Genomic DNA, 23,699 nt, shown 5'->3' on the forward strand with positions numbered 1-23,699 from the left:
CATGGACGAAGTGCAATCTGAGAATCTGATTCCCTCTTGTATGTCATGGACATGAGTCTAAAAAAAGCTTTACAGTTTCTCACCACAATGACATGTCTCTGTTCTCCTCTTACCTTCATCCTTAGTTTATACTGAGGGTTTATGTGTTTAGAAAGTCTACGTTTTAGTGCAGTAGTTTTTGTTTTCTTTCTTTGAACTCACCTGTAATAGCTCATAGTTTCTTACAGCCCTGTGTAACAACTTCCATGTATTGTAGGTGTGTATAACAAGAGAACATTTGTTTGCAAGCTTAGAGATCAGTGCTAGAATGGTAGCTCCAAGCACTGTAGCTTGGAGCTAGCATGCTTGTGCTCCAAGGGGCATCCCACTGGTTTCTCTCAGCTTTCTATGGTACCTTACTAGGTTGATGCTTTTTTGGATCCCTGTTACTCCCTATTTACACACCCCCTCATTCCCAGGCAGCCCTGAGGCAGCCCACCTCCAGCTGTGGCTGCCGTTCTCTGCACCGCTTGGTGCAAGTGCCGATTGCTTTGGAGTGCCTCCCCTCGCTCAAATAGGCGGTAATTACGGGCTTAAAGAGGTTTAGTGGTCCAGCAAACTACATAATCACCCCTTGAATTAGCCTCAGCTCATCAGCCTCAGTCCAACGAGCAGTGCTTACCACTAGCATTAGCTAGCATGCTGCACTCCCTTCTCTTTATTGCACAGAGGGAAGCACAGCAGCAGGTGTTGTGCAACATCCGGCCCCCTTAATAAATTTAGCCTTCCCTGTGCTGGAATAGGGAGGACTAATGAAGCACGCCTTCATAGTGAAAACAACCAGAAAGTACACACACACACACACACACACACGATTCTTTCCATCAGCACCAACAGACCTCACCCTTTACATTATACGTATATATGGTACTTTCTAAAGACTTGTCATGTACCTACATGCTATAAGCTTAAGTGTACACATACATTAGAGACACACCCTACTGTACACAGCACACAGTGTTTTTTTTAACACCCGGTTATATTGCAACAGCAGTCACACAGCAGTGGCTGCTGTCCTGTATTGTGCCCTGAGAGTTTTACTAAAGTGATGAATGATACTAATCATCAGTTATCATTCTGTGGAAGCTGGTAATGCTGTACATTGTCTAATCCACTTTGTACCGGAGCTTTAATGACATACTTTTCACCCTTTGCATCACCAGCTAACTAGATTTATCTCATTCCCATAGGCAAGAGCGCTGTGAGATTTCCCTAAATCAACAAAAGCTGTTTTTTGAGAGGGCAATGCTCATTAATGAATAAAAAACCCAAGAACATCTGCTTTTCTACATTTTTTTCATCTCGAAAAGAGATGGAGAGATTTGATGACAAAAACAGTTTGAAAGGGGGTTTCTTTGCAATTTATGGTGCATATATCGAGCCCCCCCCCAAAAAAACAAGAAAAAAAAAGGTTTATGAATTATTCATACAAGCTTTGAGCTAGTTTGCTGAAGACCAGTACCATAAAAGAGGCTGTTCCTGCTTTTTTTTTGGGTAGCGCTAAGAAGGGGACATTTAATTTTGCACAGACTTTCAGACAGAAGAGACTCTGCATCTCTCATCTCGTAGTTGGTTCATTTTGAGTTTCTCAAAAGATCTGTTTTTGCACTGTTTAGTTATTTTGCGTCGGAGCAGCCTGAATCAGAGGAAATTAGGTTAGGGGTGCTTTGTTTTTCTTCTGTTGTTGTTTTGTTCACTCTCACTCCCTTTTCTTTTTTTCTTTAATCCCCCCTTTCTCCCAGAGCCAGCTTTGTTGCTGGGTCCCTGCTCCCTAATGAAGTCAAAGGGATGTCAGTCGATGCCACCTACACAGAAAGGAATTTGAAATGGCGTAGCTCTCACAGCACAGCATGAACACACACACACACACACACACACACAGTGTAGATGAAACTTTGACTCTATGAGCAAAAAAATAAAAAATAAAATAAAACTGAGAAATTGGAAGCTTGCTGTATGAGATAGAACAGGCTTACAGTTTGGAACGCTTGTTTTAAAGTCTGCTCGTGCTCAGGGTTCAGGGTATTTGTTGTTAGCATAACAATGTGCTCGGCTCTCCAAATATTTAAGGTAATCTCATGCTCGTCTGTCAGGAGCAAGGCCACACTTCCAGTAAACCTTATGTTTTAGAGTGTGCATGTGTGCATGCATGTTTGTGGAAGACAGTTTGGTTTGATACAATGATGCCCTTCTAGCCAAAAAGGCCTCCGGATTAGCCGTCAGGCATTCCTGATAGGCAGCTCGGTTTCCACAGAGATTTGACCTGGGAACAGTGAGGGGAAGAGATCTGGCCAAGTCAAGGCTGTTTACTTTTTACCTTAAGTGGTACATGCAAGTCGGTAACCGTCCATTATTTTGTTGGTGTTTAACCTGCTTGGTTTCAGGTCAGGAGAGTTATGCTGCTTACAAATATTTCCAAGGGTATCTTGTTGGTTACAGTGGTACACTAGGGGAAAGTGTTGCATATTACCAATTTGTTTACTGTTATCATTGCATTTTCTAACATCTTTGTGCCTTGTGGCCTTCTGCAACCATCTGGTGGTAAAATAAGCTAACTGAAAATACCACTGACCCATGTCTGTTATCCACAGATTGTGCAGTGTCATGGCCTCTTTTTTGAGGGACGTCACATGGCTGTGACAACATATGATTTTCCTCTCTCCTCTTCCTCCCTCCATCCTGTTTCATGGTTGCAGTTTTATAAAGCTAATGTGGCGTGTCAAGGCTTTTTAATGGGAAGCGCAGAGGCTTGGGAAGTGTAGCTTTAAATAGAAGTATATGCAACGATAACGCCCTAATGCTAATGGCTAAAGAAGAAACACAGAGAAGTGTGGCTACAGTGAAATTGGTTATGAAGGTGTAATCACACATGTTTAGTAAAGATGCTGAATATATGTTGTAAGCTATATATAGAGAAAATGGAAACAATTGTAGACACTAATACTCACAACCAAAATGGAATAGCTGACGTTTGGCAGCTAAAATCAAATTTCCATCAAAAGTAAAAAAAGGAAAAATGTTTTTATACAGAAGAGGAAAAGGCAGTGAGACAGAGATAATAACAAAGAATTGTTTTTGTTGAGGAGGCAAGATAAAGAGAGAAGAACAACAGCACGATAAAGACATTTTTAAAATGTTCCACCTTTCATGGTCATATAGTGCTTCTCCAACAAAAGAGTGAATCAGACTACTTTTTCCTTTTGCCCATTTATTGCTACCAACACATTCAGGTGAGACTTGTACAGCACAAAACAAGAATTGGGGAGCTGTGACCTTTTAGGAATTCTGTTCTTTTTTTGTGTCAAAGTTTATCAGAGTTTTTACTCCAGCAGATGAGATCAAGAGACACTTTGTGCTGTAAAGGTCAAAAGTTCAGTCATCATGAAGGGAACTAGGGAATGGCACCAAGCAAATGCTTGTTCCCACACTGTAAAATATAACTTGTTGTTTCAACTTAAAAATATGAGGTAAAGGGCTGCCTTAAAATTTTAAGTTAAGTCAAGAAATAGAGTTTGTTCTTATAACACAACCAATTGTTATCTTAATGAAAAATCACATGTTGTCTAAACTTTCATCTTAGTTTAGTTGACTGAGATTTATTAGTCAGTTCAACTCCTTTAATTGTCATCTTTACTTGGGAAAACCCTTTCAGCTAAATTAAAATAATCTATTGTTTAAACTCTTGTCCTAGTTCAGTTGACTTGGGTTTTTTAGTTAATTCAAATACTTTAGTAGTTCTTTTAACTTAGGAATCTATTTTAGCTTAACTAACATAATCTGTTAGCTAAGTTGATTTAAGTTTATTAATTAACTGAGCTCCTTAAGGTAGCTGAGTGAACTTGTAAATCAGTTTCATTTTAATTATCAGAGTTGATTGACTGGATGTAAAGAAAAATGTGTACTAAACATCTTAAGTTTTGTTTTGTTTTTTTTTGGCTTTCTAACATCCATTTCAGCAAAACTACCTGTTAGGTTTATCTTAGATCTCAGGTTTAAATATCTACATTCCTTTAAATTAATTTTCTGTTGTTTACAGAAAAAAAATAAAACCCCACAGATTCCATTAAAGTCTATCTGATCATTTCATACAGAAAGTTTGTTTTAAGAACATGACAAGACAATTACTCATGAGCACCCAACATTCACCATTTATTGTGCCATCTTAGTCATCTGAGAAACAGAAAAATCAGTGACGTAGCTCATCAGGCTCACAATCCATCAAAACTCAAAGACTGCTCCCTGTGAAACAATAAATTTGAACTTGGTCTTGAGCCCAGTTTGGGTGAAGATGAAATTCTGACCAATACTCTAGGAGCAGTAGTGATTCTTGTGAAGTAACAACATAAAGTCTGCATTAATGTAATGTATCAACGGGACACTTGCTATTTTAGAAAAGTTATTCTTTACATTTACAAAATTTTTAAACTTCATTGTGCTCAGTCACACCTGTTAGCATAAAACTTGAAATATTAAAATAGTACAAAACCTTTGATAAGTGACAGTAAAGATCAGTTTATAACAACTAAGACATCAAACTCTTGTATTTGTCTTCGTTTACAATTGCAACAAATTCCACAGAACCAATATCTCTGAAAATGACTGCATGCTTCTGAAACATTTGATAATATGGATATTTCAGAAACATTAGTTTGAGTCTGCTCAATTGCAAAACAAAGGAAAAACTACTGACTTGCATGAGATAAGCATCTGCAGAGTCCACCATTATATTGTTGTTCACATAAGTTTCTTAAACCATGAACAAATGAGTAATTGTCTAATCTGGAATGTAAAGTGTAGTCATTTAGTGACATACAAAAGTGAGAATGAGAACTTGCAAGAATAAAAAAACAAACAGTAAAATAAAAACTGTCCTTAACACTAAGGATCATACAATTACAGTTCTGCATGGCTTTCTGCAAGAGTCTGTTTCTTAGACCATGCACTAGTGAGATGCACTGCCTTCCACCAATGTTCATTAGGATGTTCTGAATGACTTCAAAGATGTCCTTAAGTTCCTTTGGATAGTGTATGTTGAGGGCAAAAAGAAGGCCCATCAGCATGGAAATGGCACTTGAGACATCCCTCAGATTAGACAGGATTACTGCTGCCTCAAGGACAACCAACACATCGATGTCTTCTTCTTTCACCATCGCAATGCCAACTTTCATCCTCTTAGAAAACGTGTCTTCAATACCTGTCGGCTATAAAAGGGTTCAAAGACAAAAAAAAAAAAAAAATTACACAATTACAATTACACAATATCCCGTGTGCTTAACAATTCATGTCTTTCCAAAGAAGAGCCATACTGATGCTTTGGATGATGGTGATTGGCTTTGGGTAACACTTATTAGTTGTTAAAGTTTTTTCAGAATGAGATATGCACCCCCATGTTACAAATCCATTTCTTGCTTTAAACAAAGACCATGTTCATAAATAACTGAGCATGTCTTCAATTGCAGAATTCAAACAAAATTTTCAATTTAAATGGTAAATGGCCTGTATTTGTATAGTGCTTTACTAGTCCCCTAAGGACTCCAAAGTGCTTTACACATTCAGTCATTCACACACATGGGTGGATGACTGAATCGTGACTCAAGAGTTGACAGTTCGTCTTATAATTGGAAGGTTGCCGGTTCGAGCCCTGGCTCCGACAGTTTCAGTCGTTGTGTCCTTGGGCAAGACACTTCACCTGTTGCCTACTGGTGGTGGTCAGAGGGCCCGGTGGTGCCAGTGTCCGGCAGCCTCGCCTCTGTCAGTGCGCCCCAGGGTGGCTGTGGCTACAATGTAGCTTGCCATCACCAGTGTGTGAATTTAAATCTACTTATGCTAAATATTGGCTGTGCTCTAAACCAAATCTGGCTGAGAATACATGAAATGTGCAAACTGCAGCTACACTACAGGATCAGATTATGGCTCCATAGACAATGCTTCTTTAATCAGTTTATTGATTAAAGTTTATTTTTTCCCCCTATATTAACAGCATGAAAAAAGAGCATATAGACATGGCTGAACAGGTTGCATAATTGGCACTGAATATCAACATCCACCTTTACCCAGCTGCCCAATGACTCTCGGCCAGTAACCTTTAATTGCTTACCCAGTCTACACAGTCTCTTTTCCAGGGTCCAGGACATTTCACCAAAGTATTGCCCCCACAGCTGTAGCAGCCACTGCAGCCCCTTAAATATCCTAATATCTCTGCCATTACAATATACAATGTGAGAAATCAAACGTAAAGCTGAAGTGAACAGTACAGCAGCGAAATGTCAAAGACCCTGGTGAAGACATGAATAAACACAAGACACTAATAATATCAATGCTAGCTTGCCAGTTAGTTTCTCTGAAACCCAGACCAAATCCAGTGTCAAAGATCTTGTAATAATACATTTGGTGAGGAAAAAGTACACATGTACTTTTTAATTTAAAATCCACTGTGGTGCTGTCATTATTAAATTTACTAAAAGAAACAATGCTAACCTTCACAGTCTTAAAAGTGTGTGAGGGATCTTCCTTTAGAAAATGAGGTCCTCTGTCCTCTTCCTTTGTGTAGGGCTCTGGTCAAAGAAGTCAAAAAGAAAACAAAAACACTTTTTAAACAGTGTTTATGAAGCATGTAGACAGCTCCAAATTCACAGCTTTTTGATGCATAATTCCATCAATATATGATTATCATTGGAGATTTTGAATCAGGCTTATCAGGACATTCAAGTAGAATATGATATCCAACCTACCACCAATATACATAGATTCTGTAAAAGTTACCACACTAAATGTCCAGTTGTGAAATATGATCACAGACTTTACTTATCAGCTTTCTTTCAATGAGTTCATCAGTTGAACTGGATAACCTAAAACTTAAACAAAGGATTAGATTTCGCAGTTGAACACTTACATCATCTCCGAAGCATCTTATGAGCCTAGTTAGCCTTTCTATGCCGCTCTTGATTTTGTACAGCTCCACGAACCTCTCCATAATGGTCAAGCACAGCAAAAAGGAACCCTTTCAGGTCAACAGATGTAAGACGGGCAAATTCTGCTTCAACCTGAGCAATAGAAGAAGAGGGGTGGAGAGTACAGGCAGAATTAAAAAAAGATTCTTTGAGACCCAAATTTAAGCAAACAGTCATCTGAGGCCCATTAGAGAAAACACAAACACACAAAAGCAAACAAACAAAAAGATGCACTTTACCTGCCGTTCAGCAAACAAGGAAGCTCAGAGAACAATAAGCTCTGTCTTGAAATCTTTTAAAGTAGAATGATTGTGAAAATGACTTATGTGATGTAAAACTTTAGTAAACGTGCGATTAAAAGAACACTGAGTAAAAGGACAAGTAACAGTTTCCTTATTCCTCAGATGTTTACCTTGATGAGCAATACTGTTTTAGTCCAACTGCCTCATTAAAGTTACACAACAGGCTTTTTACATTAAAGCCAGCAAGTCCATTACATACTCCCTTTTTAGATCTGAAATACTGTGCAGATTCTGTGTATATGTAGTGGACAGCAATTTACCCCAAAGAGCGCAAAGTTTGCAAGTCCACCTCATTTAAATGACAAAGTCAAATGTGATCATCTAGACCTGTGAAAATAAATTAATGACAAACTTGCAGTTATGGATGTTATTACAACCACAAGAACCTAAACAGTCTGCTCCATTGCTTTTGTTAATGAATCATTTGTTGGTAACACGTCTGAATATTTAGTTTATGCCACCTGCATGTGATCATCAATAGTGCCATATTACTTCTTAAGAAGTACCCTGACACTACAATCTTTATATCATTTGTTCTACAGAGCTATTAAATTACAATATAATCTGAGGTGTTTCCAGTATGACAAAATGCACAAATTGTAACTTACCATTTGACTCCACTGACAAAAATAAATCCCCAGCATCAAGTTTGGCTTCACAGACCTAAAATAAGTAAAATAAAAATATATGTTATAATTATATTGTTTTCGCCATTTATTCATGTTTGCTAATTTTCTGACATATAAACAATGTTAGTTTTGTTACAATACAGAGAATGCAGTTTAATTAAAAGGTAAATTATGCAAAAAAAAAAAAAACTTCTGCAGTATACCATGCCAAAAATCAGTGTCTCTGATGCCAATTATTTTATCACTACAGCTCGTTTAGTATGGAAACTCACACAATCTAGTCATACTGATCACAAGAGTTCAAAAATAAGTCAAAATAGTGAACTGTTGTTAAGCATAAAGCATTTCAGGGTAACAAATAACTGCACAATATAATTAAAGCAAAAAATAAGCACACTGGAGGACTATCTGATAAAAACTAATATAATGCTGGTTTGTAGACCATATTTTGTCTCAGTCCTCAGTGCACTCTTGCAGCTTAGCATGCAGCAGTTAATAACACCTTAAGTGATTACATAGGGATAAACAGATGACAACAAGCATCCGAGTCCTGCCAAAAAGGTCTTTTTGAACCCAGCCAGTTATTGGAAATATTGCCAAAATGAACTTCCACCAAAATACAACAGCCTGTGAACTTGAAAGGAATTTACAAGTACAGAGACAATATGAAATAAGCTTTATTAATTAGCTGAGTTAGCTTGCTAATATCGCAACAGGGTGAGTGCACAACCTTAAAGCTAGCGGCACAATACTTGTGATTTGCTCAGCGCCACATTAAACCCATAAAAAAGGCCATATGTCAGTTTATTAGGTCAAGTTTGGTCATGACACACAAGCTGGACCTTGTCGGCTAAAGTTACATTAGCTAAAGCAAACATTTCGGTAAAAGAGAAAAACACACGTCATGCCATAAATTCAAAACATGTTCCAACTTTTGTAGCTCTCTTTCCTTATAGTTATAACCAATGTTACTCACCTTGAAAGCATATTCCAAAGAAGACGATTAGAAAACGTCCAAGTAAAGTGAGCATGTCGTTAACCGCCAATTCCCCATGATGCACCTCGGTAGCAGTCACGTGAGGCAGTTTTGAATCCTGCTGTGCTCAACTTACCCGCATTGTCAAGTTCACATAAGTTTCTGATTTAGCTGGACATGAGTTTTCAAGTTAGCTTTTTTTGGTGTAATTGGGACGTTTTTAACTTGTAATTCTATGTTATAACAACAACTTCAGTCATCTATCGTCAAACTGATATAGAATAATATGTTGAAATAACAAACAGCTAGAATTACATTTTACAGTGCATATACTAAGCTACCATAACTTAATGCTTCTCAAAACTAAATCAACATGCGGGACATGAAATCAGACTTTTACCAGGGTAGCTAGTGTGAAGCTTAGGTCGGGTAACTTTAAAAATGTTAGTCTTTAAAAGAACAACTTTTCATCCCTTTCATTAATATCTTAAGTAATTTATTATGGCTACTTTAAGTCACTTTTAGATCTGTGGAGTTTTTCCATCCGAGTCCTCACAAAATTAAAATTTTACTTCAGTGGTATGTGTTCAGAGCCTTATTACCAGCTCAACCTGATGATACTTTATTTCAAGTGTTTTTTTTTTTAATTATTTAATATATTTTTAAAAATCTGGAAAAAGTAATATAATTCCTATTTTGTTGTATGTTTAATTGTTAACTGTAACAGTTTACTTTTTTTTTTTTTTCTACCGTCATGCCTAGAATAGTTTTCTCTTGGGTTATGGGTGGGACGGGGGAGTAAAAAGGGGGCCTACAGAATATTCATGCTCTTATCTCTTTTTTAAACCCTGGGGCTCCAGATATCCATTTCCATGTCTCCTCTCCTGCCTCCCTCTTCCCTCTTCCTCTTTCTTTCTTCTATCTATCCCGCTCTTGTTCTTGTCTGAGGAGGTCAGAGAGGAAGACGGTCAGACAGGGAGGGGATGTTACTGATGCTCTGTTACTTACTCACCCACACACACAGATCTGCACGCAAACATACATACACACACCATATTCAGACCATGCACAGCTAAACTTACTTGTAAACCACGCAAGCTCAGTGGCTTGGGAAACATATTCAATTCTGTGCACATATTAACTTGCAGGGCAAAGCAAAGTAAAATCTTTGACTCTATCGGACAAACAAAATGTACAACGGAAATGTACACCCATACTCTTACATACTCAGATTGATAAGACACAAAGAAGAGAAGGAAGCAAAAACGCACACCCCTCCTGGCACCCACATGCTCAGAGCCCAGTGGAGAGCAGGGTGGAAATTCTCATGAAAGGAGCTGTATATTTGGAGAAGACATATCATTAAGATAGGCGGAGGAAAGAGGGAAGGGAGGGAAGGATGCGCAGAAACTTTCCATCTGCTCTTTTAAAGAACATGTTATTGCTTTTCTCACTAAAGGCCTCTCTCTCTCTCTCTCTTTCTCTCTCTCTCAACCCGCTGAACCTCAGCCAAAGGCCGTTAAGACACCAGAATCGCTCACAGACAATATTAAAACTGGCCGACTTGTTGCTCAGCAAGAAACTAAATCACAGTGTTTTGACAGATAGGAGCTAATTTGGAGGTTTAGGGAAAAAAGGAGGGGAAAAACAGTTTTAATGTACTGGCTTCATGGCTATCTCTTCCTCTAAACTCTTAAATTAAGTGAGGACTTTTTTTGTATGTGAAAACTTGTAAAGGAGTTTGCTTATGTAAAGTAGAAGTCTCAGTGCTCAAGTACTGAAGTTCTAGTGATTGTCCTGGAAGTTGTGTTATCAGCATAATATGCGTTTAACTGTAAACAATAAAAATACTCATAATTTTTTTTAAAAATTGACACTGAATAAATGAATAAATGACGTTATTTCTGACTGATTTCTTTTAACCATTTCTTTATATATTTAATTTAATTATTGTATAAAAATTAAAAGAACCTCAACCTTATGCTTATATTTATTCTTAAGTAAATGTACTTATTATATTCTACCACTAGCAGGATTTGTGTCAAATGAAATGCTGTGAGAACATTTTTCTTCCAGTACTGTAGGCTGAGACCGAGATGGTCACACACACTGTCTGTTTGTGTATTTTATTTATGCATCTGTCTGTGTAAGTGCGTATCTGTGCTGGTAAGCTAGAAGGAAGGGAAACATTGAAACAGGGTGTATTTGTGCTGTATTGTGGCCTCTGGCATGGCTGCATCCCCCTGATATCACGAGGCAGACACTCCACAGATCTGTGACAAGCAGAATAGACACATTGATCTTTTCATGTTCAATCATCTTTTTTGTTGCAAAGAGAGACATGTTTTTCACATGATTAGCTGAGATTAAAATGTCAGAAGTGTATGTGTAGATATGATATATGAAGCAATGCATCAGGGCATCGGATGACACAAGCCGTAAGAATAATGTTTTCTCACTTTCACCCACAGAGGAAGGCAAGTGCTGCCTCAGATTTTCTGCAGTTATTTTCCTTTGGATTTTATCTGATTGGGCAAAAATATGGAGGATCTTGCACGCACACTGAAACAGCACTGTGTGTATGTGTGTGTGCATATGTATGGGCAGTTCACATGCATATTTGCACACTAACACACACACACGTACAGGCGAACAAAAATGGTTGTAAAAAAAGAACTGGACACAAATTTGGCCAGAGGCGACATGCAATTATAACTTTGTGCATGAAATTAGCCTCCTTGTGTTCCCATTCCCCGCAACCAATCACATGGACAAGGGAAGACTGGGAAAAAATCAGTCTCCCCTCGCTGTGCTGGGTGGTTCCAGCATTAAACACAATCCTGTTCATTATGCACTGAAAAAGCTTTAATGAAAAAATGAAAAAGCTGGCGCCGCACTAATTTTGCACATCTGATTGACTAACAAGGAGACATACCCTTGATAGATGTACTGCAAATATCATACAGCAGCCATATGTGTGGTGCCTGTTTTTGAACACAATAACTTGGGATTTTAGCGAAGCACATGTTAGCGCTGCCAGTAACTCTAAGCTCGACTCGGCCTATTTTTAAGAGAGCAAATTAACCTAAAAAATATTTGAATTTGTTCTTTAAAGTCAGTAGCATAAAATTTTCAAAGTTTTTAGACAGTCATTGTTAAATACTACTACTTAATCATTGAAAAGCAGTCTGCTAAAATAGTGCTGACTGGATCATTAAGCCAGATTATCCTCATGCTGTTTAGTTTTTGATGTATCCCTTCTGTAAATGTATACACGGTCTTTTGGATTATAGATAGCTCTCCAGTTTGTGCTAGCCTTTCAACAATCTATTCTCTCCATCGCTCCCTTTCCCCTCCCTCCTCTTCTCCTCTTTTACAGCCTGCCTATGCCATACTGCACAGTCCATGTCTTGTCTGAGTCATGAACAGCACATTGTACTCCATGAACAAGGCTCCGTGCAACTGTGATACCCCCTACTCCAATATAAATCAACACACTCCCCAAGTTTGCATTTATCCAATTTATTCATTCTATATATTTAAACAGGTGGCTCAAATTTAACTGTTCTCAGCTGGCTTCTTGATAGGAGGGGTCACAGTCACTGGTTTATATTTAAACATTGACTTTAGAAGTCACTTCGGGCTTTTCGTGTCCATGATGCATTCGTTAGTCTTCAAATGAATAAAAAATCATTCAGATTCCGATTTGGATCCTAAAATAAGGAGGAAGGATCTTTTATCTTTTACCTGTTAATATTATTGTTGCACAAATGAGTGAAAAACGGATGTCTTCTAAAATCAAGGTGATGCAGTTTGATTAAAACATATTAAGAGTTACAAAAAATGAAAGTTTATTGGGTGTATGCGTATTACTTTTTCGCCCTCCACCCGATATAAGACTCGACACAGCATTGAATGATATGTTTTGGTGGCATTCTTTAATTTTGGGGATAAGGATCATATTGCGCAGTTAAGCCATAGAAATAATTGCAACAAAAAGACAAACTTAACAGAGTCATGTTATTGTACACACTGTAATAAGGATAAAAGCAACCAGCAGCAATAAAGACGCGAGTTTTACATCCTCTTGTCTCTATTTCATCGGCTTAATGTTACATATTCCCCACTCTCTGATTACATATGCAGCGGGGTGAAAGGGGGGCCATTGACGCGAATATATTTGTGTAAGAGGCTGCCTAATTACTAGAGCTGGTTCTCCACTTCACTTAACTTTCTAATTGGCTTGCCTTTTTGGCTGCCATTAATTACAAGATTTCATATTCCATTAATGATCGGAGGGGGTGGCACATTAATGTGCACACACTCAGATGTACTTACAGTATACATAGACATACACACAGGCACATACTGACACCTATGCACCAATGAGCATGAGCACACATCTCATTTTCTAGGTCTCATTACAGCGCATGGTTTTGTATGTGCGACTGTGTATGTGTAACCTGTGCCCTGCACCATCTCCTTCCCTGTTAAAAGGCACATCAAAGCCTTTTTAAAAAAAACAAGAAGCTTCATTAAACAATTTGCGGTCAGCCTTTTCTCAAAGTATCTCTGTCTCCTGCAGCATCCCTACCCATCGGAAGAACAGAAGAAACAGCTGGCGCAGGACACAGGACTCACGATCCTACAAGTGAACAACTGGTAAGTCATTTCAGAGTTTACATGCAGTCGATTTCAGGAGTTTGACCCCCCAGGCTATCCCAGTTCTTGATGATTAGAATTAATGCCTCCACTCCACCTCTATTTTCATCACACACACACACACACACACACACACACACACACACACACACACACACACACACACACACACACACGCGCGCGCGCGCGCGCGCACACACACACACACACACACACACACACACACACACACACCATTTACTGAATCATCCTCACCTAGATCAATCCATCTAAAGAGATATGGCCTGGAGTGATTTTCCAAACCAACAGCCTAACTCGGCCCAAACATGAGAATCCATGTTAATTAAGAATCAAACTACTATCTGAAAACATCCAATAAAATCATCCAAGATGCACAACTTATAAAAGAATGATTACTTGAAAAGTGGCTGCTCTGAGACTAATTATAGGGTTTTACTTTGGCTGTCTTATTTTGGGGTTTGCGGCTTTTTGTAGGCTTACCTTTAACTGTGATTAGCATTTGTTTTAAACACTTGGAGAACATCATTTAACATTCATCTGCTCTTTGTAAATTTTTAAAACATACATTTATTCACTTTATACACTCTGTTATCCTGAATTTTCCTCTCTTTTTTCTTTTGCAAATTATCCTGAAGTCTGTAGTACTGCAAATTATTTGAAAAGTAAAATACGAAAAGGAAACACTGTATATTCTGATTTGGATAAAAAAAAAATCCTCTAAGAAGTTCAGTTACCTTTGTCTTAACAACTCAGTTCAATCCAATACAAATGTATTTGTGTAGCTCCAAATCCCAACAATGGTCACCTCAAGGTGCTTTATATACTAAGGTATGGATCCTACAATATTAGACAGAAAATACCAGAAATCAGACAATAAACTCTCTTTTAACATGAAGGTGAGGAGTAAAAGAAAAGGGGGGAAAGAGCACAAAGAGACGAGGATAAAGCACAAACTATGGAAGAGAGTAGATAAAGGTTAATGATCCAATAGTGGCATATAAATGCATCAAGAGTGAAAATAAGGGAGTGGAGAAGATGGGAAGTCCCCCAGCAGCCCAAACCCGCATCAGCATACTAAGGCATGGGCAGGGTCACCTGCTCCAGCCCTGTGATTAAAAAGGAAAATTTTAAGGCCTGTCTTCTGAATTTAAACTGGGAGCTGATTCTACGGGAGAACAGCGTGATAGCCAAAGGAACTGCATCCAATTACTTTCGCAAACTCTGGGAACCAAAAGCCTGCAGTCAGAGTACAAAGTGAACGAAAGTCAGTCAGAGAACAAAATAACCATATATTATTGTTATTATTTAGTACTTATTTTTTAACAAGGCATTTGAAGATGTCCTTGTTAGCAAGGAGCCTAGCATATTAGCGGACAGGCTGATTGCTAACTGGCCTCTGCAAATTACTGCTCTGTAAGTGCCAACTGGCCTGTTAATTGGGCACGGACTGAGCCATAAAATAAGGTTGCTAAGTATCCATTTTAACCTTAGGTAACACTGTAAAAGGTAAAAGGAGGCCCTGTGTCCTTTTGCGGCTAGTCTTATCAGAGAGATGGCTATCAGCACATGCTTAGTGTTATTAGCCATGTCTAATTAAAGGGGCTCGAGTCTGGGTAACCAAGGCAAGGCCCTTGCAGAGGGTGTTTGATCTAAGCAGCCCTTAAAATAATCCTTGAAAGTATCAGTGAGTTTGCTTGGTAGGAGCATGAAAGTGGAGACTGCAGAAAAAGCAAAGAGGAGGAGTGAGAGTTGAAGAGGCAGACAGTGAAAAATAGATGAAGAGAAGGAGAAAGGGAGAAGGGAAGAAAAGGAGATGAGACATGATAACTCCCCATTACCAGTGGCCTAATGATGTTAACATTATTCCCAGCCATTGTTCAATCTGAGACCTCAGAGACAGACAGACGTTAGATTAGGGTATGATGTATCAGTCTTTGGAGAATTCATTTTATACCAGGCCAAAAACAATACACACACATACTGGTGAAAAAAGGTCTCCTGACCAGGGGGAATCCTAGAGGTTATCAGATCACGTGACCCCTCTGAAATCCATGGGGATCAATCCTTACAGCTGAGATAAAGCCAAACTCTGTGTGCACACACGCCTGTGTCTGTGTGTGAGTCACAGACAGTCACATGAACAGTAGCTTGGTCACTTAATACTGACTGTGTGTTCTCAATCTGTTTGTTATATTTATTGGTAGGGGAATAGCAACACACCCCGAAGGTGTGTATGCATGTGTATTTGTGCAATACCAACACACACTGTGTAAATCGTAGGAGGTTAATCTTGGTTTGTAGAAGATGTGTGTGTCTGTGTGTGTGTGTTTAAAAGAGAGGGACCGGGGGTGGTTAATCTAAGGGGTATTAGCTGTTAAACCCTCCATGCTGGGATCCCGCTGCCCCCTCACATTTTGTTGTATACGTGCGTGTGTATGTGTGTACATGCTTGTCCACAGGCATATTTCCATGCATGGTTCGGTTGTTTGAGCAAGCGAGCAGTACAGTGTGGCATGGAAGGGTGATCAAGGAAAACAATAAAGTGAAAACATGGAGTGACAAAGAGATAAAGACAAAGAAACTGACCAAAAAAAGAGAGAAGAGAAAAGAGGATAAGCAGAAGTGGAAGAGGGGGAAAAAGATGATAGAAACAAACGAAAGAAAGACAATGACAGAGTAATAGAGAGCGAGGGGTTACGTTAGGGGAACTGCCATTTCACAGTCATGTTGTTGTGCTGGTTGGGAAGCCCCGTCATTGGGTGTCTCCATAGCAACCCCCAGTGATGTTACCTCCTGACCCACTGATTTAGTGAAGTCAATTTTCCTAGATGTGATTCTGTTTGTCAGTGCTTTGGAAAACCGTACTCACAGACATATATACAAATGAGTACACAAACGCGCTTCACATCTCGTGTGTTCGCTTGCACCAGATCAGGTCTACAACTGTGAAAATCAGACCAAAGAAGACTTCCGAAAGCATAAAACGCCTAGTGGGAGTGTGTTTCACAGTCACATGCAGGCCATGGGCAATGAATTCATGTTAAACAGCTCAGGATGAACCGGGGTCATCCATGATCCGTGTTTATTGTCCCAACAGGGGACGACTTAACAACTGACAAAGAAAAACTCTTGTCAGAACATTAAGAACACAAACTCTTCCTTTCTTCCCCTGCATCAACATAGACACATACAATCTCTTTATTGTACTGTACAATGTGTGTTACCTCACATATATTGCATAATCGCACACTGCAATACAACCATATACTCTCCCTCTCTCTCCCGCACCATAGATGTGTTAACACACATGTTGGTGTGCATTATTGATGAGTGAGCACGCGGTAGGGCTCAGCAGATTAAATAAAAATGCTAAAGGCCGGCAAGGGGCGCAGATCACTCATGAATTATTGGCAGAAATACGCTGCACCAGGGAATCTCAATTTGAATGGCAAAAGTGTGCGTGTGTGTGTGTGGCAATACATGTTCACATTTACAAAGCAGAATCATATACAGAGAATTTAAGAATATTCTATAGCACACGGAAATCTCTCGCACCCCCTGGCATAAACGAGTAACAGAATGATGTACATTAAAACATAAGTGCAAAGTCTCCCATAGACTTTATAGAGCAGTATAGTATGTCACAAAGAGCACTCACCCATGTGAATGCTTATGATGTTAAAAGTTCATTAACAAACCTGTACTGTAAATTCTAAAGAATAAATCAACCACAAAGAAAGTTTTTTTTTTTTTATAGTTTTTAGTATTTTATAGTATGCATTATGTTGTGGTGTTTAAAAAAACAAAAACAAAGTAAATTTAATCTGTTTTTTGTTCCAGTATTATTTTAGTCTTCTAATAATTTTGGGCTACAAAAAGTTTTTGCTTTTTATCTCATCTTATTTCACTGAGCTGTAAAACTTACACACAAACTGCTGCCACCTCACAGGCCTGGTGTTGCATGACAAAAGCAAACAGCGTGACAGAAAAGAGATAAAATCTGTGTGCAAAATCAAACAAATCTTTCAGGCTTTTATTTGCATTGCAATTATGATAGTGAAAAAAAAAAATTCAAAAGGAGAAGTTCTTTTGTTTCTTCGAGTGCATGTACTTTAGGAACACGAGCGCATATGTTCTACTAAGTGAGAGATGGATTACACTGTCCAAACTGTTTGGTTATGTTTTTCAGAGGCATGTCAACAAAACAAAAGCAATCCTGGGATGGAGCCATAGGGGGAAATAATTCTCATGTCTCAAGGAGACGGATTCATAACTGACCTCTCCTCAGCATGCGATATAAAGATAGCTGGATCAGTTGATTGGTAAAGAAAGAAGTCGAGGAATAATTCGATTTAGATCTGCCGATAGACCCGTGTTTATATCTGTCGGCAACCATAGTATGGACATGTTCTTTCACAATACAACCTTTTACCTGCTCAAACAATTACATCATTCTGGACTGAGCCAAGAGCTAAAAGCTCCATGCGTAACATATAAAATGTCTTTTTTTTTTTTTTTTTCTCTCTCGCTCTCTGTACTCTCTGTTTCTCTGGATACAGTCAGTATCTCTGTGCTAAGTTCTCCTAACGCTCCAGTGATGTAAAAATCGATGGCGAGGTCATCAGGTTTCCCTTGTTGGCTGCCCCTCCCCTTCCTGCCTGCAATTTAATAATACCCCTTTAAAGGCAGTGTTTAAGCCCCGCCGAGCAATTGTTTTGTCAATAAGACCTCCTTTTACGAACGTCTTAAAAGCATGCACAGAGTGAGAGTGAGGGAGAGAGAATGAGAAAGAGAGGTAGTATTTAAAAGGCCAGAGTGGACGGACGTTCGGGCTACTTAGGAAAGGGGGGCATGGCACATACATATGCTGCTTATCGGGTTTCTGAAAGCACAGGCAGGGGGAACATAGAGGAAGAGGTGAAAGAAGGGAAGGGGAGTGAGCAAGTAAGGGAGGAAAGATAAGTGGAGCAAGGTGAGAGGAAAAACATGCAAAGAAGAATGACAAGAAGCACTTGCTGTTTATTATTTTTACCTAATAAATTGGTTAATTCAACTTAGGTTGAAGATCTAATTTTTGTTTTGTTTTTGAGTTACAGTAATGTTGCTCTGGAATTGAGATGTTGTTAGACCGCAAAAAACGTTAATGGAAGAACAAGAATGTCAGGTTAGGTGGTGTGAAAGCCTCTAAAGCATATGAAGGCAAATCTAGGTTTAAATCTTACCTCCTCTATTTGCCATGCATATTTCCTGCTCAATAAGGCATTCACATTGTGTGTCCAGTCTGTTTTGTCACTACTTAAAGTAGTTAAAATGTAATTAATGCATCTGGAAAACGTTGCCATTAAATACACAAATACACACACAAACACACACGAAAGGACTCACTTTGAAGAAAATGCTTTAATATCTGGAAGAATTGATTACCAAAATGGCAAAAGATCCACCTATTGGAAGAAGAATAAACTGTGTTAATAAGTTGAAATAATGGGAGCAGATGACAACAAGTTTCAGTGTTCTGCAAGCTGACAGGCTAAAGAGAGAGATGCTGGAACTTGTTCACAGAAAGTCTTCTGAGGTGTGTGTTTGTGTGTTTTGGAATTAGCAGGCCAAGTTTCAGTCTATGCCCCGAAGCTTGTTTCGTACACTGCAGCTGTGTCAAGCTGCTTCAGCCTGAAACTCCTTGACATTACAGGAACCCCCCCCAAAAGACACACACGCACTTGCACACTTTTCACTAGATGTGACCTCAGCCTAAGATTTCAACACTGAGGAAAAATGTGAAAATAATTTCAAGAACAATATTTTCTTCCCTTGGTTTGAAGTCTGTTGCTAACAATAGTTCCATACAGGAAACTTTAGCCTGTGCAGACACAACCCTGTCTTTACTGTATTATGTCAACAAAAGTGTGTGTAGACACACGCGCGCATGTGTGTCTGCACACTCAAATAGGTGTCCATGTGCAATGACTGACTACAAAAAACACCATTTCTCCTCACCCCTACTGCCCTCTTTCTTCCCCTCACTTTCTCTATTTCTCTTACATCACAGCACGCTGCCCTAGGCCAAACCTGCATTTCCCTTCATTCGCCCCTCTCCCTTTCTTTTTTTATTCCCCTCCTTTTTTTTATCCCCACTCCTCTCTCTTGCTTTTTAAACCTCCTTTTGTTGTAGAGGAGGGGGTAGTCCAAAACATGAAAGGCGGCGCAATGTGAATGCCAGGGATCTGTGTTGAAGCACACATGGTCGCTGCCGTACTCGCCACCATTAGTCAGTTGTTGTTGTTCTCACGCTAATGTTTTCTCATGTTGATCAAACACTACTGTGAAGTGAACCAGCAGGACGGCGAGCAAGTGCTGCGTGCCAAAGTTAAATATCGAGAAAAATAGGACAGCTTCTCCCACAATTAACAGACAGAGGACTGACAGTGATTTTATGCAATTAAAATATGTGACGGTTCCATGTAGGGGATTTGTTGACAAAGCATAAAATGAGAATGTTTCTGCCGGCACTGACACACGTGGCAGTTGCCAGCCAGTGTTGGTGAGATGAACTGGATCGGACACCCGTGTTTAACGATTATTACAGTAGTGGTAAAATGTTCTAGCAACTGGATTTTTGTTTCTTTTGATTAAATCCTGAAATTGTATATGCATTTACTAAAGTAGGTAAGCTGACATTAAAAAGGTAAATTTAAATGTCAGTATGTAAATTTTAAAAATGCATTAGAAGCTGTCATGTCAAAAATATTGCTCCTTTTCTTTACTTTCACTCCTTCTTTTGTATTTGCTGACTGTAGATGTCTGCTGCCTCTGCTAGTTTCTGGGCACTCAGAGGGATCCCCATAGCGATAGCCGCTGTGAGCCAGCGGGTGGAAGTGACACGCGCAGAGACAGGATATGACACGGGCAGTATGGGGGGATTTAGGTCAACCACTGTGTGTTTGCAACAGTCCCCACTGCAAGCCCTGTCAGCAATACTGTCTCTGTGTGACACGGTGGTCATCTCTCTCTGACTGAGATTTTTGTGTGTTTGTGTGTGTGCATGTTAAGTTGGTGTGTTTGTGTACACGGGGAAGAAAAACACACACTGTATTTGTTTTTTTTAAAGCAAATACATATGCAACCTTGCCCATGAAACCTTCATAAACACAGAAAAGTGGAGTGCTGCTAACAGAGCGTTGCACATTCACAAAGAGCAACACGCAGAGACTCACACACACACATAAACACATTTCGATCTAAGCCCAAAGGCTAAAGGACACATGCTCTGTCCACTGGTGTTTGCGGAGTGGGCAGTGTGCAGGACAGCCATGTTGTTTCTGGGTAAAGCCAGGCTTCAAGCCATACCCTCTCTTTGGCATTGATGGATGACTGGCTCACTGAGTCCAAGACTGTCTGAATGTGTGTGAAGGGAAGCAGGAACAGAGATAAAGAGAGGGACTGGGGTCACATGTGACAGCTGCAGACTCCCTTTTAATTTCTTTTCTCTGTCTTTGTCTTGGTTTTTTGTCTTCTGGTATTGTGAACACTTTTTTCTTAATCCTGTTTCTCCCACCCTCTGTTTAGATTTTGCCTTTTGGCAAGTCCTATATAGAAGTCGACAGGAATTGCAAAGCCAGCAAAGTCAGAGCCAGTGAGTTCATGTATGTTTTTCAAGTGGCCAACATTTCCTCCATATACGTCTGAGAGGCACCTGGTTGTCATGGACACACACACACATAACACACTAAACACACACAGCGCTCCTCTCCAGTTTGTGTGTGAATGGTTACCCGTCCTGTTGCTCCACTCTGTAAAACCAGCTTTAGTACTAGATTCATGGCTCTCTTAATGGACACTGGGCTCTTGGGGAGGAGAGCAACAGGGAGTGTGTGTATGTGTGCGTGTATCCTTACATGCTTGTATTTTATGTGTGTGCCGTAATGGGGATTAAGTGACCCCATGGCTGTTCTCAGTCTAAAGCTCCTTTTAAATTTCACACTGTTTTCTTAAGTTTTCCTCCATATGCGGCGCTGGATCCTGCTAATCCACCTCGTGTTATTAGGGGCTGTATTTGCAGACCTGCATTTACTTAATGTGTATGTTTTTCAGTGGGTGTGTCTGTAAATAGCTGTGCAAGCATTTGGAGACTGCCTCCTGATAAATACTTATATGTTAAGCTAAATCGAAATACAGGCCTCCTAATTAATAACAAGAAAGCTACAGGCAAATAATCTGATCACATTACTCCTGCATGACCTTACTTCAACCCTACTTGTCAGCTGTGTTCTATATTGTTTTTATATCTCCATGTTCATCGTAGTGTCACAGCTAACCCCAAGGTTATGTGTAAGTTAACGCATCTTCTCTACAGACCCAGTGCATAGGGCCTTTAGAGACAGTGTAATATAATCATTACACTGTCTCTAAAGAAGAAAACATTGGCCCCACAACAAGCAACGCAGGTCTCGAAATCCAAAAACACCTTTTGCTTTCCAAATGTAAGGAACATTAGAAAGCTAATATTAGCTATTTGTTTGCAAACTGCTGTAGTTAGGTGGTTGCAATGTTTTAGCTTTTCAGAGTTCTCTGAATGATGCACAATCCACTACAATACCAGGTGCATGCTGTTTTAGCTTAACTTAAAGAAATGGAGTAGCCTAATAGGGACCTATGGATATTTGAATTATCAGTGACAAAATGCTTGCTGCACATGTAGCATACTGAGTGACAGCATCCCAGAGTTTTGCCCCTCTGCTTGGCCCACATTGTCTTAGCAGCATTATTCAGTTTGGACACCTGTGCATTTTTGTTTGTGGGTCTCTCATCTTGTTGGTAGTTCATGCCACCACACAGAGGTGCTTTGACTGTGTTTTCTGAAGGGTCTGCATTAACATTTCTGCTCGCCAGCAGTGATGTGCCGCTGTTGTTTTCCTCTTCAGTTTGGGCATTTAAATGAAATACACATGTCGTCATCTGGCTGCAGGTTGTCATAGGTATATTTTGCTGGTTGATCTGTCTGAGCAGCATTAGGAAAAATGGTGCAAATAAGACAACGGTGCTTTGAACTGGCAAGTGGGCACATGCAGGGCAAGTATTGCTATGCATTAACTGTTTGTACTCATGTGAGTGTTTGTACTTGCTGAAAGCTGCACAGACAATTAAGACGAATCCAGTTATTTTGCACAATATAAGGCTTACACATAGATAGTTGCAGTACCCTTTTTTCCTTTTGGCACAGTCTAGATTTTAGCTCAAAAACCTTACTTCCCAAGATAAACTGCACCAGTCCCGGTTCCCTGCAAGTGGTCTCAGATGCAGCTGAGATGACTGCAAGACTGATGGGATAAGAGAGAAAACAACACGATGATCCTAAATGCATCACTGCTTTGTGAATATGTCACTATTCCTACAAGGAAACATTATTTTAAGGCATCACAAGTACAAAAATAATACAATTGTAATTATTAAATAGTTTTTTTTTTTACCTTTTTTTCTGCAAATTTTTAATAAGACAATTTTCCTCAATGAACTTTACCAAGTTTGGGTAAATATTAATCTTAACCTGTGCCACTACTCTGGGGATTAATGAAATTCACCCTTCATTAAGTACCGTCTGTGCTTATTTAGGGGCATTAGTCCATATAAAAGTCATGTAAACACAACAAATAAAGCTGAGTCATATTTGAATTAGTCTTGCATTCATTGTTTAAAACTGTTCCCATGCTGTAACTGTTTGTGTTGCAACTAGGCATTTTGCAAGCAGCTCCGATAGTTTATTTAAACTAATCTGAAGCATCTAATCCAAGCATCTGACCCGAAAACGACACAGAGGAGGAGAGAAAGAGAAGGCGGGATGGAGATAGAGTGTGGGGAAATGAGAAGGAGGTGATTTATGAGTTAAGTCATCAACCGAGGAGAACAAAAGGAAAAACTCATAACTGTAATTCCCTTGCACACCCACATGCAGTATACTCACACACATACACACATACAGTGCAGGTACAAGCACGGGAATGCCCTGCCACCCCCGGCTGTGCATAAGAGAATATGTGAGCTGTATAATAAAATAACTAATTACTTAAGAAGATGGTGATGTTCTGGGACATAGGATGGGATAATAAAGTTCTGCAGAAATAAA

At 39.4% G+C, this 23,699-nt stretch overlaps 1 protein-coding gene across 1 annotated transcript in view; it reads left to right on the plus strand.

Moving 5' to 3' along the window:
* LOC134639737 (homeobox protein Meis1) overlaps nucleotides 1–23,699 on the plus strand; it is an 82,300-nt gene that overhangs the window by 45,892 nt on the left and 12,709 nt on the right. Inside the window, exon 9 of the mRNA XM_063491113.1 lies at nucleotides 13,482–13,558. Within this exon, the coding sequence (XP_063347183.1) occupies nucleotides 13,482–13,558 (77 nt within the window). The remainder of the gene's footprint in view (nucleotides 1–13,481; nucleotides 13,559–23,699) is intronic.

Source organism: Pelmatolapia mariae, linkage group LG13 (assembly GCF_036321145.2).
Source record: "Pelmatolapia mariae isolate MD_Pm_ZW linkage group LG13, Pm_UMD_F_2, whole genome shotgun sequence".
In the NCBI taxonomy this organism is placed as follows: domain Eukaryota; kingdom Metazoa; phylum Chordata; class Actinopteri; order Cichliformes; family Cichlidae; genus Pelmatolapia; species Pelmatolapia mariae.